This window comes from Carcharhinus amblyrhynchos, chromosome 8 (assembly GCF_965287045.1).
Source record: "Carcharhinus amblyrhynchos chromosome 8, sCarAmb.v2.hapA, whole genome shotgun sequence".
Classification (NCBI taxonomy): domain Eukaryota; kingdom Metazoa; phylum Chordata; class Chondrichthyes; order Carcharhiniformes; family Carcharhinidae; genus Carcharhinus; species Carcharhinus amblyrhynchos.
This window is the reverse complement of record NC_137331.1, coordinates 122,972,518-122,990,656: the sequence shown is the minus strand read 5'-3', so window position 1 is coordinate 122,990,656 and position 18,139 is coordinate 122,972,518. Positions and strand designations below refer to the sequence as shown.

General features: G+C 47.2%; 1 protein-coding gene across 1 annotated transcript; it reads right to left on the bottom strand.

Annotated features, from left to right (window-relative positions):
* Positions 1 to 263: 263 nt before the first annotated feature.
* On the bottom strand, positions 264 to 16,991 carry aqp4 (aquaporin 4). Its single transcript, XM_080194738.1, has 5 exons — positions 16,818 to 16,991; positions 9,782 to 10,190; positions 5,100 to 5,264; positions 4,932 to 5,012; positions 264 to 2,628 (listed from the first exon to the last, which is right to left on the bottom strand). The coding sequence occupies exons 1-5, from the start codon at positions 16,913 to 16,915 to the stop codon at positions 2,353 to 2,355; spliced, it is 1,029 nt and encodes a 342-aa protein (XP_080050864.1). The 5' UTR covers positions 16,916 to 16,991; the 3' UTR covers positions 264 to 2,352.
* Positions 16,992 to 18,139: the final 1,148 nt, after the last annotated feature.

Below are 18,139 nucleotides of genomic sequence, written 5' to 3'. Positions count from 1 at the left end.
AGTGCGGCACTCCCTCAGCACTGACCCTCTGACAGTGCGGCACTCCCTCAGCACTGACCCTCTGACAGTGCGGCACTCCCTCAGCACTGACCCTCTGACAGTGCGGCACTCCCTCAGTACTGACCCTCTGACAGTGCGGCACTCCCTCAGTACTGACCCTCTGACAGTGCGGCACTCCCTCAGTACTGACCCTCTGACAGTGCGGCACTCCCTCAGTACTGACCCTCTGACAGTGCGGCACTCCCTCAGCACTGACCCTCTGACAGTGCGGCACTCCCTCAGTACTGACCCTCTGACAGTGCGGCACTCCCTCAGTACTGACCCTCTGACAGTGCGGCACTCCCTCAGCACTGACCCTCTGACAGTGCGGCACTCCCTCAGTACTGACCCTCTGACAGTGCAGCACTCCCTCAGCACTGACCCTCTGACAGTGCAGCACTCCCTCAGAATAACAGTGCAGGGTCAGTTTTTGATTTTTCACCCCAGTGCTGGGAGTGAGATTCGAACACCCAACCTCCTAGTTCAGCAACAAGTGTGCTCCCTCTGCCCCCCCTCGAGAGGGCTGAAGGCAATAAAAAGGATGTAGCCTCCTGCCTACAGGAGGAGAGGAGAGAGTTGGAGCGAACCCGGGAGAAACTTCCAGTGGTTGGGATTGAACCAGCTGATGCCACCAGTGCCAATGATGGGGTTCAGGATATCAGGGCATGTGTTAGTATCCGGTATTGGTGCAAGGCTGAGATCTTGGTGGAAGTTTTAAAAAGTTCTTTAATGGGACATGGGCGTTGCTGGCTGGTCAGCATTTATCGCCCAATCCCTCGTTACCCTTGAGAAGGTGGTGGTGAGCTGTTTTTGCTGCAGTCCATGTGGTGTAAGTACACCCACAGCGCTGTTAGGGAGGGAGTTCCAGCAATTTGACCCAGCGACAGTGAAGGAACGGCCGATATATTTCCAAGTCCACAAGGTGAGTGACTGGGAAGGGAACCTTCAGCTGATGCTATTCCCATGTACCTTGGCCTTGGGTCACTGGCTGTGCGGAGTTTGCACGTTCTCCCCATGTCCGCGTGGGTTTCCTCCCACACTCCAAAGGTGTGCAGGTTAGGAGGAGTGGTCATTCCAAATTGCTCCTTAGTGTCCTAAGCGGTGTAAATTAGGGTGATTAGCGGGGTAAATATGTGGGATTATGGGGATAGGGTATGTGTGGAATGCTCTGCTGGAGAGTGATGCAGACTCAACGGGGCCAAATGACCTCTTCCTGGGTGGCACGGTGGCACAGTGGTTGGCACTGCTGCCTCACAGTGCGGGTTCAATTCCCGACTTGGGTCACTGTCTGTGTGGAGTTTGCACGTTCTCCCCGTGTCTGCGTGGGTTTCCTCTGGATGCTCCGGTTTCCTCCCACAGTCCAAAGATGTGCGGGTTAGGTCAATGTGCAAGGCTAGGGGGATAGGGTGGTGTGGTGGACCTGGGAAGATAGTCTGTCAGAGAGTTGTTGCAGACTCGATGGCCTCCTTCTGCACTGCAGGAATTCTATGATACCGCCTGCTGCCCATGACCTTCTAAGTGGGGGAGTTTGTGGGTTTGGGACTTGCGGTCAAAGAGATGGGAACGGAATGCAGAGGTCAGAACACAACAATCAGAATCCTGAACTTTTTGGCTTACTCTAAATACAGTAGGCTTACAATATTAGTCCTAGCATCACAGTATGCTGTACTATTCAACAAAGCAATTTCACTCATTGCAAATAATGCTCCATACTGTCAAAGGTGAGTTAAGAATGGACAGGTCTGTGTGCATTCTGTCACCAGACAGGCACAGATTCTTGCAGAGTTCCATTCTCGGAACCAGCAGAGGATTTAAACTCGTAGTGAACACAAAACCACCTTGGGTTTTAGATTGCAAAGGATTTTCTGCGACTAAATCCAAAACCATTTATTGCCACCTGACTAACCGTGTTGCTTTCCGCAGCTTATCTTGTTCTGCCTGCAGAGCATCAGGTGGATTTTGACTGCTGGTAACGCCCTCTCTCAAAGAAATCCTTTTAGGGACTTTTGCCATTGAGGGGGGTTCTGCATTGTTCTGGGATAAAGCTTCTCTATAAAAACATCTAAGCGAGAAGGAAAATCAGCTGGGCTACAAACTCAAACAGTGCTTCATCACATTGCGTGACCCCGAATTAACCTTCCCGAAATAGTCTGAAGCTAAAGTTATTCTCCTGACAATGGAATAACTGCGACTGGAGTTCCAAGGCGGGTACACAGTACCGTGTATTTACAGTAAATCTGTTTCCTTTATAGGAATGACACTAACACTCGACATTTCACAAGCCTCTTCTCTGTCTCCAGTGCCCTTTGCTAGTCATACAGATGACAGGAGTTCCTTTGTGGCGTCTTTCTCCTTCTCCTCACTCTTATCGATGTCCATGGCCTCGGAACTGCCAGGTTTGATGGCCAGGTCCTCGTACTCGACAGCGTGGCTCCTGTTGTCCTCCGCCTCGGTGTATTTATCCCCAGGGGGCTGCGTGTGCTTGAAAATATCTTTGAAGCGGTGCTTCAACTCTGTATCCGGGCAGAGGAGATACTCATAGAGCGCGGCTGCAATGATCCCACCTATCATTGGACCCACCCAGTAAACCTGACAGGGAGGGGGTGCAGGGGGAAAGAAAGGAACAATAAGAAACACAATCGTTTAAGAGTACGCAGCACAGAATCATAGTCGTAGAGTCATAGAGGTTTTCCAGCATGGAAATAGTCTAACTTGTCCAGATAATATAGGACAGATGTCAGAGGTGGGGCAGCACGGTGGCACAGTGGGTTAGCACTGCTGCTTCACAGCTCCAGGGGCCTGGGTTCGATTCCCGGCTCGGGTCGCTGTCAGTGTGGAGTTTGCACATTCTCCTCGTGTCTGTGTGGGTTTCCTCCAGGTGCTCCGGTTTCCCCCCACAGTCCAAAGATGTGCGGGGTTAGGTTAATTCGCCGTGCTAAGAAATTGCCCCTTAGTGTCCAGGGATGCTTAAGTTAGAGGGATTAGTGGGTATAATGTGTCGGGATATGGGGGTAGGGCCTGGGTGGGATTGTGGTCGGTGCGGACTCGATGGGCCGAAGGGCCTCTTTCTGCACTGTAGGGTTCTATGATTCTTTACCCAGAGGGTAGTAAGGGTGTGGAATGCCCTGCCTGCAGCAGTTGTGGACTCACCAACTTTAAGGGTGTTCAAATGGTCAGTGGATAGGCATATGGATAACATTGGAATAGTTTAGGTTACAGGGTCATTAGATTGGTTCCACTGGTCGGCGCAACATCGAGGGCTGAAGGGCCTGGACTGTGCTGGAATGTTCTATGTCACCCTTTTTTTTTAACCACTGAGCAAGTCCCAATTGCTCACATTTGGCCCATATCCCCCCATACCTGTGTAAGAATCTAAATGCTTTTTAAAAGACAAAATTGTACCTGTCTGCACTACTACCAGTGGAACCATTGATTGAAGGGCTAAATGGCCTACTCCAACTACTACTTCCTATGCTCCTAAAGTCATAGCCAGACTGCCTACTGTGGGCCATTGCAAACTGCTAGTAACTAACTCGGGATGTCAGAGTGTTGAATGGCCATTATTCCTGCTCCTATTGGCAAAATTACTGGGATGGGAATGATGAAGAAATTTCTTTCTGCAATGAGTTGTTGTGATCTGGAAGGTGCTGTCTGAAAGGGTGGTGGAAGAAGTCCAACTTCCAACATGTAATTGGAGCAGGAACATTTTCAGGACTATGGGAATGAGGAGAATGATGTACTTAGCCCTTTCAAAGCCATGATCATATTGAATGGTGGTGGAAACTCAGCGGGCTGAATGGCCAATGCCTCTACCTATTCATTGACCCAAACAGGCGCTGGAGTGAGGCAACTAGGAGAATTTCCGGAGGTGAGGGGGTTAGCTTCTGAGGAGAGATTGAATCGACTGGGCCTGTACTCGTTGGAGTTTAGAAGGCTGAGGGGGCTCCTTCATTATCTTATAGAGACATATAAGATAATGAAGGAGCTATACAGGGTAGAAGCAGAGAGATTCTTTCCACTTACAATGGAAACAAGATCTAGAGAGCACAGTCTCAAAATAAGGGGGAGTCAGTTTAGAACAGAATTGAGGAGAAACTTCTTCTCCCAGAGGGTAGTGAATCTTTGGAATTCTCTGCCCATCAAAGCAGTGGAGGCTACCTCGTTGAATATGTTTAAGTCATGGATAGATAGATTTTTGACCAATAACGAAATTTAGGGTTATGGGGAGTGGGTGGGTAAGTGGAACTGAACCACGATTAGATCAGTCATGATCTTATTGAATGGTGGGGCAGGCTCGAGGGGCTAGATGGCCTCCTCCTGCTCCTATTTCTTATGTTCTTATGTTCACAGTAACTTCATTGCGGTGTTAATTAAACCTTACTTGTGACTACTGAATAAACTTTATTTTCTATGTTTCTATGATGGGCAGAGTGGCCTCCTTTGGTGCTGTGTCATTGCAGTTGTGAAGGAGGCGATTCAGCCCATCCAGTCTGTGAGTGGTTAGCGCTGCCGCCCCACAATGCCAAGGACCCGGGTTCGATTCCCGGCTTGGGTCACCTTCTGGGTGGAGTGTGCATGTTCTCCTCGTGTCTGCGTGGGTTTCCTCCAGGTGCTCTGGCTGCCCAAAGCTGTGTGAATTAGGTGGATCGGCCATGAAAAATTGTCGCTTAGTGTCAAGGAATTAGCGGGGTAAATATGTGGGGGTTACAGGGATAGGGTCTGGGTGGGATTGTGGTTGACGCAGGCTCGATGGGCCAAATGGCCTCCTTCTGCGCTGTAGGGATTCTATGAGTCTGTGAGGTGGGCAATATTGACCACACAGCCCCTCATTTACCATCATTTCAAAGCGAGTTACCTTTAATTGATACGAATGATAGGTGATTAATAGTTACCCAGTGATTCTCCCAACTCCCTGTAATAACTGCAGGTCCAAATGATCGAGCGGGGTTCATACTCGCTCCCGTGTAGTTAATCTGAAACAGAGGAGGAGAAGTCAGCAAGTACTGCAGCTAGCTTTGAATCAACAGCAATCTCTTTCATGGAGAGTTCGATAGACTTACAGCAAACAAGTGGCCAATGACCACAGAGAGACCAATTGCCAAAGCAGCTGAACCCTTGAGGTCTTCGCGTCGAGAGTCACATGTGGCAAAGATGGTGAGAACCAGCTGGAATGTGATCAACAATTCAACCAACAGACCATGTCCTGCTGAAAGTTTCCTATTTACCTGCAATATTGAGGAGAATCTGTCACAGCTCGCTGCTTTATATGTGTACATCATAGAATCCCGATAGTGCAGAAGGAGGCCATTCAGCCCATCGAGTCTGCACCGACAACAATCCCACCCAAGTCCTATCCCCGTTACCCCATGTATTTACCCTGCTAATCCTCCTGACGTTAAGAGGCAATTTGGCATGGCCAATCAACCCAATCTGCCCATCTTTGGGAGCACCCGGCGGAAACCCACGCAGGCCCGGGGAGAACGTGCAGACTCCACACAGACAGTGACCCAAGGCCGGAACTGAACCCGGGTCCCTGGCATAAAGGAAAGTATTAATTCCATTCTACGGTGAGGTAGTTTAAAGTTAAAGTAAGGCTTACATTAACACTGCAATTAAGTTGCTCTGAAATTCCCCTAGTTGCCAGCTCCAGCCCCTGTTCGGGTCGATGCACCCCAACCAACACATCTTTTAGACTGTGGGAGGATACCAGAGCACCCGGAGGAAACCCACGCAGACATGGGGAGAACGTGCAAACTCCACACAGATGGTGACCCAAGCTGGGAATCAAACCTTGGCCCCTGGCACTGTGAGAACATAAGAACATAAGAACATAAGAAATAGGAGCAGGAGTAGGCCATCTAGCCCTTCGAGCCTGCCCCGCCATTCAATAAGATCATGGCTGATCTGTCGTGGCTCAGTTCCACTTTCCCGCCCTCTCCCCATAACCCTTAATCCCCTCTCTTATCAAAAACCCATCAACCCGCGTCTTAAAAATATTTAGCGAGGCAGCCTCCACCACTTCAACGGGCAGAGAATTCCAGAGATTCACCACCCTTTGAGTGAAGAAGTTCCTCCTCAACTCCGTTCTAAACCGCCCCCCCTTTATCTTGAGGCTGTGCCCCCTAGTCCTACTGTCTTTTTTGAGTGGGAAGAGTCTCTCCACCTCTATCCTATCCATCCCGTTCATCATCTTATACGTCTCAATGAGATCTCCCCTCATTCTTCTAAACTCTAACGAGTACAAGCCCAGTTTATTCAGCCTCTCCTCATAGCTCAACCCCCTCAACTCCGGTATCAGCCTAGTAAACCTCCTCTGCACTCCCTCCAAGGCCAAAATATCTTTGCGCAGGTGCGGCGCCCAAAACTGCACACAGTACTCCAGCTGCGGCCTCACCAATGCCCTATACAGCTGCAGCAAGACCTCCCTACTTTTTTATTCAATCCCCCTCGCTATGAAGGCCAGCATCCCATTCGCCTTCCTGACCACCTGCTGCACCTGCAAGCTGGGTTTTTGCGACTCATGCACAAGGACCCCGAGGTCCCTCTGCACCGTCGCCTGCTGCAGTTTTTCGCCCCGTAAGTAATAGTCCTTCCTACCATTATTCCTACCAAAGTGGACCACCTCGCACTTGCCAACATTAAATTCCATTTGCCATTTCCTGGCCCATTTGCCCAGCCTATCTAGATCCTTCTGCAGACTCTCCACACCCTCCGCACAATTTGCCATTCCCCCAATCTTGGTGTCATCAGCAAATTTCGACACCGTACACTCGGTTCCCTCCTCCAGATCATCTATATAAATGGTAAAAAGCTGAGGCCCCAGCACCGACCCCTGGGGCACTCCACTAGTCACCATCCGCCAATCCGAATAGCACCCATTGACCCCCACTCTCTGCCTCCTATTTGACAACCAATCCTCTATCCATGCTAACACCCTACCCCCAACTCCATGTCCCTCGACCTTCTGCAATAACCTCTTGTGAGGTACTTTGTCAAACGCCTTCTGAAAATCTAGAAAGACCACATCCACCGGCTCTCCTCTATCCACCGCCCTAGACACATCCTCATAGAACTCCAGTAAATTTGTCAGACACGACTTCCCTTTAATGAAACCGTGCGGCGTCTGCTCTATCAAGCAATTCCCTTCAAGATGCCTTGCAATTTCCTCCTTAATGACAGATTCTAACATTTTACCTACCACAGACGTTAAACTAACCGGCCTATAATTCCCCGCCTTTTGCCTGGCACCCTTCTTAAACAGTGCTAACCACTGTGCCACCATGATAGTGGTAATATCATTTGGACTAGCAATCCAGAGACCTAGGCTAATGCTAGATAGATGTGGGTTCAAATCCCACGACGGTTGTGTTTAAATTCCCATCCAAAGGCATCAGACTTTTGAACGGACCTACCTGAAATTAAATTGATCTTTCTCTACAGCTTAGCTTTCACTGCAATATTACATTCTGCACCTTCTTTCCTGCTCCCCTAACTGCTCTATGAACAGTATGCTTTGTCTGCATACCATGCAGGAAACAATACTATTCACTGTATACGTGTTTACCCCAGTCCAACGCCGGCATCTCTACATCATGACTACCAATACATGTGACAATAAATCAAATCAAATTTATATTCAGTGAATAAATCTGGAGAATGAAGTTAGTCTCAGTAATGGTGACTGTGAAACTATTGTCAATTGTCATGAAAACTCATCTGATTCACTAATGTCCTTTTGGGAAGGAAATCTGCCATCCTTACCCGGTCTGGCCTACATGCGACTCCAGACCCACAGCAACGTGATTGACCTTAAATGCCCTCTGAAATGGCCAAGAAAGTCACTTGGCTCAAGGACAATCAGGAATGGGCAATAAATGCTGATTTTGACAGTGATACCCGTAAAAAAATGGGTAGAAGTACATCCGTCTGTCAGACATGGTCTGCAATGACCACAGATATCTCTTGAGTGAGGAGAACCTCTCCAAACCCAACATGGCTGACCAGGAATCTCTGGAGCTCTTACGTACTGGAGGGTAAGCAGCTTGGTTGTTAACTTGTCCAGCCATGTCATGTCGACCACTTCCGTGGCCAACGAGTCTTGGAATTATCTGATTTGATTTATTATTGTTATGGTTCAAGCGCAGGTCAGTGGGACTGGGCAAAAAATGGTTCGGCACAGACAAGAAGGGCCAAAAGGCCTGTTTCTGAGCTGTAATTTTCTATGGTTCTTTTCTATGGTTCTATGTATTAGTATACAGTGAAAAGTATTGTTTCTTGCACACTATACAGATAAAGCATACTGTTCATAGAGAAGGAAACAAGAGACACCCCCTCTAAACCTCCCGCCCCTCATTTTTAACTTGTATCCCCTTGTAATTTACCCTTCAGCTAAGGGGAACAGCTGCTGCTCATCCACTCTGTCCATGTCCCTCATAGTTTTGCACACCCTACTGCTCCAGAGAAAACAACACAAGCCTTTCCAACCTGTCTTTTTAATTAAATATTTCATCCCAGGCAGTATCCTGGTTAATCTCCTCTGCACCCTCTCCAGTGCACTCACATTCTCCCTATAGTGTGGTGACCAGAACTGCACACACAGTACTCCAGCTGTGGTCTCATCAAAGTTCTGTACAACTCCAACACAACCTCTCTGCTTTTGTAATCTGTACCCTGATTGATAAAGGTGAATGTGCCGCATGCTTTTTTCACCACCCTATTTAGATGCCTTTCTACCTTCAGGGATCTATGAACAAACACGCCAAGGTCTCTTTGTTCTTAGTGTTCGACACTTTGTCAAGCTTTCCGTCTTTCACTCATCAGGACATTCACAAGCGTACCAATGTCAGGGGAAACAACAACCTTACGCTGAATGAGGAGTATTGTTTGGTTGGCAAGAGGACTCTGATTGGTAGAGACTTTGCCATGGAGAATGCATCAGTTGATGGTGACTGACAGTTAACTGCCGAGCATAGTTTGAAATTTTAACCAGGCAACTTGACTCCCTCAGTATTTCACTGCATTATCAGCCTACATGTGTTTAAGTCTCCGTGGTGGGGCAATGTGTGACCCGCTGAGTGACGGCTGATCATATTGTCCTTAACAACTTTTGATAATTCATTGTGGCATGGTGGTTGACACTGCTGCCTCACATTGCCAGGAACCCGTGTTCAATCCTGCCCTCGGGTTACTGTCTGTGTGAAGTTTGCACGTTCTCCCACTGTTCTGTGTATGTTTTCTTTGAGTGCTCTGGTTTCCTTCCAAACTCCAAAGATGTGCAGATTAAATGGAGTGGCCATGCTAAATTGCGCCTTAGTATCTCAAGATGTATAAGTTAGGGGAGATTAGGTCCACGTTGTACTGATAACAACTAGTGGCTCTGCATTCTAAACTTTTCTCTGGCACGGTGGCACAGTGGTTAGCACTGCTGCCTCACAGCGCCAGGGACATGGGTTGAGCTCCAACCTTGGGCCACTGTCTGTACAGAGTTGGCACCTTCTCCATGTGTCTACATGGGTTTCCTCCGGGTGCTCCAGTTTCCTCCCTCCAGGTTAGGTTGATTGGCTGTACTAAATTGCCCCTTATTGTCAGGGGGATTAGCAGGGTAAAAATGTTGGGGTTATGATGATAGGGTCTGGGTGGGATTGTTGTCGGTGCAGACCTAATGGGCCGAATGGCCTCCTTTGGCATTGTAGGTATTCTATGATTCTACCAATCAGCTCATAGCTTTCTGAGATTGAATTACCATGGTAACTCCTAGTCCACCCTTGACATCTGATGGCGTGATGAGGTAGAGGATTCCTGCTCCCGCGATGGCACCAAGACATTGCCCAACAACGTAGAAGAATCCCTTGGCCAGGCTTAGCTTCCTTGTGCACACCATGGCAACAGTTACCACGGGGTTAATGTGTCCCCCACTGATGTGTCCAAAACACTGTACCATGGTCGCAATGCTGAGCCCAAAACACAGAGCTATGAGGACAAGGTCCAACTGTTCATTTTTACTGTCCCAGTCAATGGTGGAGCCCAGACCAAGGAGGACAAAGATGAGTGTGGCCAGGAACTCCCCAGAAACTGCTCTCCAGAAGCGCTGTGTCCAGATCCCTTTGAAAGCTGTCATTGCTGCCCTGAACCTGCACAGTGGTGAGTGCTTACTGAAAAGAGAAAGAGACAGGGTCAATTTAGGATGTTCTAAAAGAGACCTTCCCAAATACATTAGCCCCAGTATTGAAACCAACAGAACTGTAGCGGCAATCTGTCATTAACCTTCATTATAGGGTGGGCACGGCGGCACAGTGAGTAACACTGCTGCCTCACAGTGCCAGGGACCCGGGTTCGATTCCCGGCCTTGGGTCACTGTCTGAGCGGAGTCTGCATGTTCTCCCCGTGTCTGCATGGGTTTCCTCTGGGTACTCCGGTTTCCTGTGTGTCTGAAAGACGTGCTGGTCAGGTGCATTGGCCGTGCTAAATTCTCCCTCAGTGTACCTGAACAGGTGCCGGAGTGTGGCGACTAGGAGGATCACTGGCATGGTCTTCTCGGGCTGAATGGCCTCTTTCTGGGAGTATATTCCATGTAATGTGATCCTGTGCGGTGTGGTTTTCCAAGTACCCTCATGATTGGTTCCTGTGGTGCTGTATTATTGGTGTCCCCTTTATCTGTGAAAATACCCACTCAGCCCAGATGAATTCTGACAAATAACATTCACCCTTAAGAGCGGGTGATTCAGTCCCCACTGCCCTGCTCGACATTAATTCAGATTATCTGGCCATTACCTCTGTACTGTTTGTGGGAGCTTGCTGTGCACAAATTAGCCATCATGTTCTCTTCATTTCAACAGTGGCCCCACTTCAGAAGAAGCATAGAACCATAGAATAGAATCACTACAATGCAGAAGGGGGCCATTCAGCCCATTGAGTCTGCATCAGCTCTTTGATAGAGTATCTTCCCTGGGCCCTCTCTTCCTCCCTATCCCTGTAGTCCCACACATTTGCATTGGCTAAGCCATCTAACCTACACATCTTGGGACACCAAGGGGCAATTTAACATGACCAATCCCCCTAACCAACACAAGGGGCAATTTAACATGACCAATCCCCCTAACCAACACATCTTGGGACATCAAGGGGCAATTTAACATGACCAATCCCCCTAACCTACACACTTTGGGACACCAAGGGGCAATTTAACATGACCAATCCCCCTAACCTACACACTTTGGGACACCAAGGGGCAATTTAACATGACCAATCCCCCTAACCAACACATCTTGGGACATCAAGGGGCAATTTAACATGACCAATCCCCCTAATCTACACATCTTGGGACACCAAGGGGGAATTTAGCATGGCCAACCCATCTTATTTGCACATCTTGGAACGTTAAGGGTCAATTTAACATGGCCAATTCCCTCTAACCTACACATCTTGGGACATCAAGGGGCAATTTAACATGACCAATCCCCCTAACCTACACATCTTGGGACACCACAGGGGAATTTAGCATGGCCAATCCACTTAGCCCGTATATCTTTGGAGTGGGGGAGGGAACTGGAGCACCCGGAGGAAACCGATGCAGGAACGAGAAGTATAAACTCCACACAGTCAGTCACCCAAGATTGGAATCGAACTGGGGCCCCCGGTGCAGTGATGCAACAGTACTGACCACTGTGCCACCGTGCTGAAGGAAGGGATGTCCTGAGGTTATGAAAGATATTGTAGAAATGTGAGCCTGGTATTTTTAATGATTAAATCATGGAATCATTGAATCTTACAGTGCAGAAGGAGATCATTTGGCCCATCGAGTCTGCACTGACCACAATCCCATCCAGGCCCTATCCCCACAATCCCATGCATTTACCCCAGCTAGTCTCCCTGACGCTGAGGGGCAATTTAGCATGGCCAATCCACCTAATCCACGCAGACATGGGGAGAATGTGCAAACTCCACATAGACAGTGACCCAAGCCAGGAATCGAACCTGGGTCCCTGGAGCTGTGAGGCAGCAGTGCTAACCATGTGCTACTGTGCATCCTTGAGGTGCCTTTAATTCATTTGTATATCAGTTCTAGCCAATTGCTTGTGATCCAATGTTATCCTTAAGACTATCTGGGTGGGACTGTCTGCGTTGTATGATGCTAGGACTGTATGACCCCTGTGTTGCAGTGAAATGTTTCCCATATCTCATGGAGATCCAATAGCTTTGTACCAAAAGCTGTGCTCAACTGCAGCAAGTAACTGAGCTCCATCCTATATTCCTACCCAAGATTGGACAACAAGATCAAGAACTTGCATTTATATAGCACCTTTAATATGGTAAAGCCAGCGCAAGGTGTATGACAGGAGGATCATCACTAAAATTGGGAGGAATCACGAGGACAGGTGACCAAAACTTTAGCCAGGTGAGTAGTTTCAAAGAGTTTACCTCCTGGAGGAAGAGAGAGAGAGAAAAAACATGGGAGATGCTTAGGGAGAGAATTCCAGAGTGTCGGCCCAAGCAGCTGAAGCACAGCTTCCAATGGTGGAGTGGTTAAAATATGTAAGCTGAGGGCAGAGATCTCGGAGGGTGGTGGGGTGAGAGGAGGTTACAGAAATAGAGAGGGAGGCGAGGTTTTGGAGAGATTTGAAGACCTGTGCTTCAAAGCCCCCTAGTGCGGAGAGTTTTGGGACCTTCTACAGATGCCCAGTTTCATCACATAAGATTAGACTGAATATCGAACGCAGAAACAGGTCATTTATCTCAACTGGTCAATGTTCTATTTAATGAAAGATAAAGAGCCAGAGTCCATTTTAGAATGCAAACCTTATTGGAGTCCCAGTCATATAGTCATGAAGTTTTACAGCATAGAAACATCAAAACTAGAAGCAGGAGCAGGCCATTCGGCCCTCCGAGCCTGCTCCACCATTCATTTTGATCATGGCTGATCATCGAATTCAATATCCTGATCCCTCCCTTTCCCCCCATATCCCTCGATCCCTTTAGCCCCGAGAACTATATCTAATTTCTTCTCGAAATCAGACAATGTTTTGGCCTCAACTACTTTCTGTGGGAGTGAATTCCACACATTCCCCACCCTCTGGGTGAAGAAATTTCTCCTCACCTCAATTCTAAAAGGTTTACCCCTCATCCTCAAACTGTGACCCCTAGTTCTGGACTCCCCCACCATCGGGAACATTCTTTCTGAATCTACCCTGTCTAACCCTGTTAATATTTTATATGTTTCTATGAGATCCCTTCCTCAGAAAGAGGCCTTTCAGCCCATGGTGTCTGTGCCGGCCATCAAACATCTATCCATTCTGATCCCATTTTCCAACACTTGCTCTGTAGTCTTGCCTACTATGGTGCTCATCCAAATGCTTCTTAAATGTTGTGAGGGTTCCCGCCTCTACCACCCTGTCAGGCAGCGAGTTCCAGATCCCCACCACCCTCCGGGTGCGAAGGATTTTCCTTAAATCCCGTCTAAATCTCCTGTCCCTCCCCTTAAACCTAATGCCCCCTGATTATTGAGCGCTCTGCTACGAGGAAACGTTCCTTTCTAACCACCTTATCTATGACCTTTATAATCTTACACACCTCAGCTAGGTCCCCCCTCAACTTTCTCTGCTGGAAGGAAGCTGAAACACTCCATCCCAGGCATCACCCTGGGGAATCTCCTCGGCACCCTTTCTGTCAAAGGCACCAAACACATGAAAGCAATCAGTAATCTGACTGTGTTTGTAGAATGATACAGCACAGAAGGCCATTCAGCCCATTGTGTCTATGTTAGTTTTTCGATAAAGCTATCCAATTAACCCTCTGTTTCTTCTCCATTGGTAGCACAAGCCGCTAGCTTTTGGAGCACTGCTCCCTGTTTGTGAACAGAATTCCCACTTACCTGATGAAGGAGCAGCGCTCTGAAGGCTAGTGGCTTGTGCTACCAAATAAACCTGTTGGACTTTAACCTGGTGTTGTGAGATTTCTTACTGTGTTTACCCCAGTCCAATGCCAGCATCTCCACGTCTTCTCCATTGTCCAGCCAATGTTTCGCTTCCTAATATTAATTGAATTCCCTTTTTAAAGGATTTAGCACTCGTCGAATGCATTAATCATAAAACGTCAGGGACCTGGTTCGATTCCCGGGTTGGGTCACTGTCTGTGTGGAGTTTGCACATTCTCCCCGTGTCTGCGTGGGTTTCCTCCGGGTGCTCTGGTTTCCTCCCACATTCCAAAGATGTGCAGGTTTGGTGGATTGGCCATGCCATGCAGTGCGAATGTAAGCCTACTAATAAATATACTTTAGCCTTTTGGTCCTAATCGACGTCAGTAACAGATCGCTGACAGTTCCATCATTGACAGTCGTGTCTTCAGCTGCCTGGGTCTAAACTCGGGGATTCTCTCTGCCCTGTGTCTCACCTCCATTAAGATGTTCCTTCAAGCTAACGTCTTTGACTAAACATTTGGTGACCTGTTCTAATGTCTCCTTACATAGCTGGCTGTCAGATTTTTGTGGTGATGTTTCTATGAAGCACTTTGGGAAGTTTTACAAGAAGGTGCAAAGACAATTAATTAGTCTGTTTAATGTGAGTAAGTGTTAATATTTGGGATTTGGATAAATATTTGAAAGGGAAACACTTGCGGGATAGCAGGGAAAGAGCAGGGAAATTAATTGGATAGCTTTAGAGAAAAAAGAAACACTTGTGTATTATTATGCAAATAGAATTTTCTGCTCTGTATCATTCAATAAACACATTCAGATTGCTGATTGCCTTGACATGTTTGTTCTTTTAACTGACAGAATAAAATTAGCGTCACTAAAATGGATTTTAATTCTCTTAATTATGCCTTTGTACTTGGGTAGCACAGTGGTTAGCGCTGCTGCCTCACAGTGCCAGGGACCTGGGTTCAATTCCTGGCTTGGGTCATTGTCTGTCTGGAGTTTGCAGGTTCCCCCCATGTCTGCGTGGGTTTCCTCTGGGTTCTCCAGTTTCCTCCCAGAGTCCAAAAGCTGTGCTGGTTAGGGTGCATTGGCCATGTTAAATTCTCCCTCAGTGTACCCGAACAGGCACTGGAGTGTGGCGACTAGAAGATTTTCACACTAACTTCGTTGCGGTGTTAATGTAAGTCTACTTGTGACACTAATAAATAAACTTTCAACCTTTTAACCTATTAAATTGGGCAGCAGCGACCAGTTAGAGCAACAGAAATATTACAGCACAGGAGGAAGCCATTCTGCCCATCTTTTCTGTGCTAGTTGGGCTGAATATTGGACATTCTAGTTAATTCTATCTGATGGTGTAGAACATTCCAAAACTCTGTATTGTGATTTGAAGCATACAAAACATATGGCATCCCCTCCATCCCTATCTCTGTAGCATTCCCCAGCCCTAGAACTCTCCTGGACTTCTGCAACACTTCACTTCAGCCTTGATTGTAACCGTTCCATCATTGACAGATGTCCTTTTTGCTACCCAGGCTCAAGACTCTGGAATTCTCTCCACACACCCCTCCCTCATCTCTTTCTCTCTCTCTGTCTCTCTTTCTGAAAGACAGTCCTGAAACCCAGCCCTTTGGCCAAATCTTTGGTCACCTGCCCTAATACCCCCCCCCTTGTCTGCTTCAGTCTCACCTCCTGTGGGATTGTCTTTTTAATTCATTCATGGGACACGGGTGTCACCGGCTGGGCCAGCATTTATTGCCCATCCCTAGTTGCCCTTGGGGGACAGTTGAGAGTCAACCACATTGCTGTGGCTCTGGAGCCACATTGCAGGTCAGACCAGGGTAAATATAGCAGATTTCCTTCCCTAAAGGACATTAGTCAATCAGATGGGTTTTCCGACAATCGACAATGGTTTCGTGGTCATCAGTAGATTCTTAATTCTAGATTTTTTTAATTGAATTCAAATTCCATCATCTTCCATTGGGTCCCCAGAACATTAGCTGAGTTTCTGGATTAACAGTCTGGCGATAATGACACTCGGGCATCGCCTCCCCTTTACCATGTTAAAAGTCACCATATAAATGCAGGTTGTTGTTGAAAGAAATAAGTTTTGACTGGAGAGAATTTAACCCCAAACTCCCCAAAGAGTCAGAAATGAACGTGATATTGTAATGAAATCATCAGCAGCTCAGCCCTGGATGTTTTCAACGCACAACAAGGCAATCACATCTCACTTCAGACTGGACAATTTCCTGTGATTAATTTATTACGTAAAATCACAGAATCCCTACAGTGCAGAAAGAGACCATTCGGCCCACCCAGTCTGCACTGACTGCAATCCCATCCCAGGCCCTATCCCCATAACCTCACGCATTTACCCTAGCTAGTTCCCCTGAAACTAAGGGGCAATTTAGCATGGCCAATCCACCAATCTTTGGACTGTGGGAGGAAACCGGAGCACCCGGAGGAAACCCATGCAGACACGGGGAGAATGTGCAAACCCCACACAGAGAAGCCGGGAATTGAGCCCGGGTCCCTGGCACTGTGAGGTAGCACTGTGTCACCATGCCATGATCGTGCGGCGCTAGCTATTATTGGGATTTAAGCAATCAATTTTTGAATGCACAATCCTTTCACTAGCCGAACATGAATTCAAAGTGCTTGCTTACTCTCACTGACCATTTCTCCGTTGCTAACCTTGCGCTTGCTCCAGCTCTGATATTTTAGTTGCAAATTTAACTCCTGCCAAAAGCCACTACATTTACAATGGATTGTTTCCAACACATATTCCTTACTTTTCGCAAAGACTGCCTGCAAGGCTCGACCTCCTCTTAAACCCGACGTGTAAGAGGTTTTCAAAGTTAAATACCTTGCTGCCGGTGGCTGGGAAGTTGTGACAGGGACCAGAGAGCGGACCAAAGGCTGGCATTGAGATTCTGGCTCTGTTCCTTGGTGTGAGCGATGCATTGTACTCCTGCAGCCCCAGTGACTCTCTTTAATAAGCAGCCAGAGAGAGAGAGAGAGAGAGACGTCCCACACTGGGTAACACCTGAATAAGTAGGACAGTTTGCTCCATCTCACTCATGTCTTAAATAACAGACCAGCACATATCACATATACACATACACATATAATTTATATAAATAGACAAGCACACACACACACACATATACACACACATATAATATATATAAATAGACACACATACTTGCATACACACAGATAATATATAAATAGACACACAGACACACAAACATGCACACATATAATATATATAAATAGACACATATATATATAAACACACAAACATACACATAATTTATATAAGTAGACAACACACACATATAAATAGACACATATATATATACACACACGCAATATATTAATAGACACACACACATATACAAACACACAGAAATTCTTGCACACATAAACACACAAACGTTCTCGTACACACACTAACACTCATTCACACACACACGCACACACATACACACGTGCATATACACATGCATGCATACACACACACATACACACACACATATGCACACACAAGTACACATGCATGCACACACTTGCACACACACATACGCACACACATAAACGCACTGATATAGAGACACGCGTATAGATACACGCACACATATTGACAAACACACATGTAAACACACACATTTCTCTGTTCCATTGTCTTCCGTCGGGAAAAAGGTACAAAAGTCTGAGGTCACGTACCAACCGACTCAAGAACAGCTTCTTCCCTGCTGCTGTCAGACTTTTGAATGGACCTACCTCGCATTAAGTTGATCTTTCTCTACACCCTAGCTATGACTGTAACACTACATTCTGCACTCTCTCCTTTTCTTCTCCCCTATGTACTCTATGAACGGCATGCTTTGTCTGTACAGCGTGCAAGAAACAATACTTTTCACTGCATGTTAACACGTGACAGTAATAAATCAAATCAAACAGACACACACACACATACACACAGATATGTAGAGATTTAGTAACACACACACATTGTAGACACTCTTGCACACATATACTCAATCGTATACTCGTTCACACATACACATGCACAAATCCTCACTCAGGCACTGGGCTGAACAATGTGCTTCCGATGGTGGGTTCTGCACCCGGAACCTAGTGGTTTTTCGACTTCTGAGCCCCAAGTTGGCGTAGGCCTGATAA

Bases quoted from the DNA above. Each gene is read 5' to 3' on its own strand.
- aqp4 (XM_080194738.1), bottom strand. From the start codon at position 16,915: ATGCATCGCTCACACCAAGGAACAGAGCCAGAATCTCAATGCCAGCCT. The intron at 5,013-5,099 runs GTAAGTCTATCG...CCTCTGTTTCAG, and splicing joins TCATTGGCCACTTGTTTGCT to ATTAACTACACGGGAGCGAG. The intron at 2,629-4,931 runs GTAACTATTAAT...CCTCCCTGTCAG, and splicing joins GGAGTTGGGAGAATCACTGG to GTTTACTGGGTGGGTCCAAT.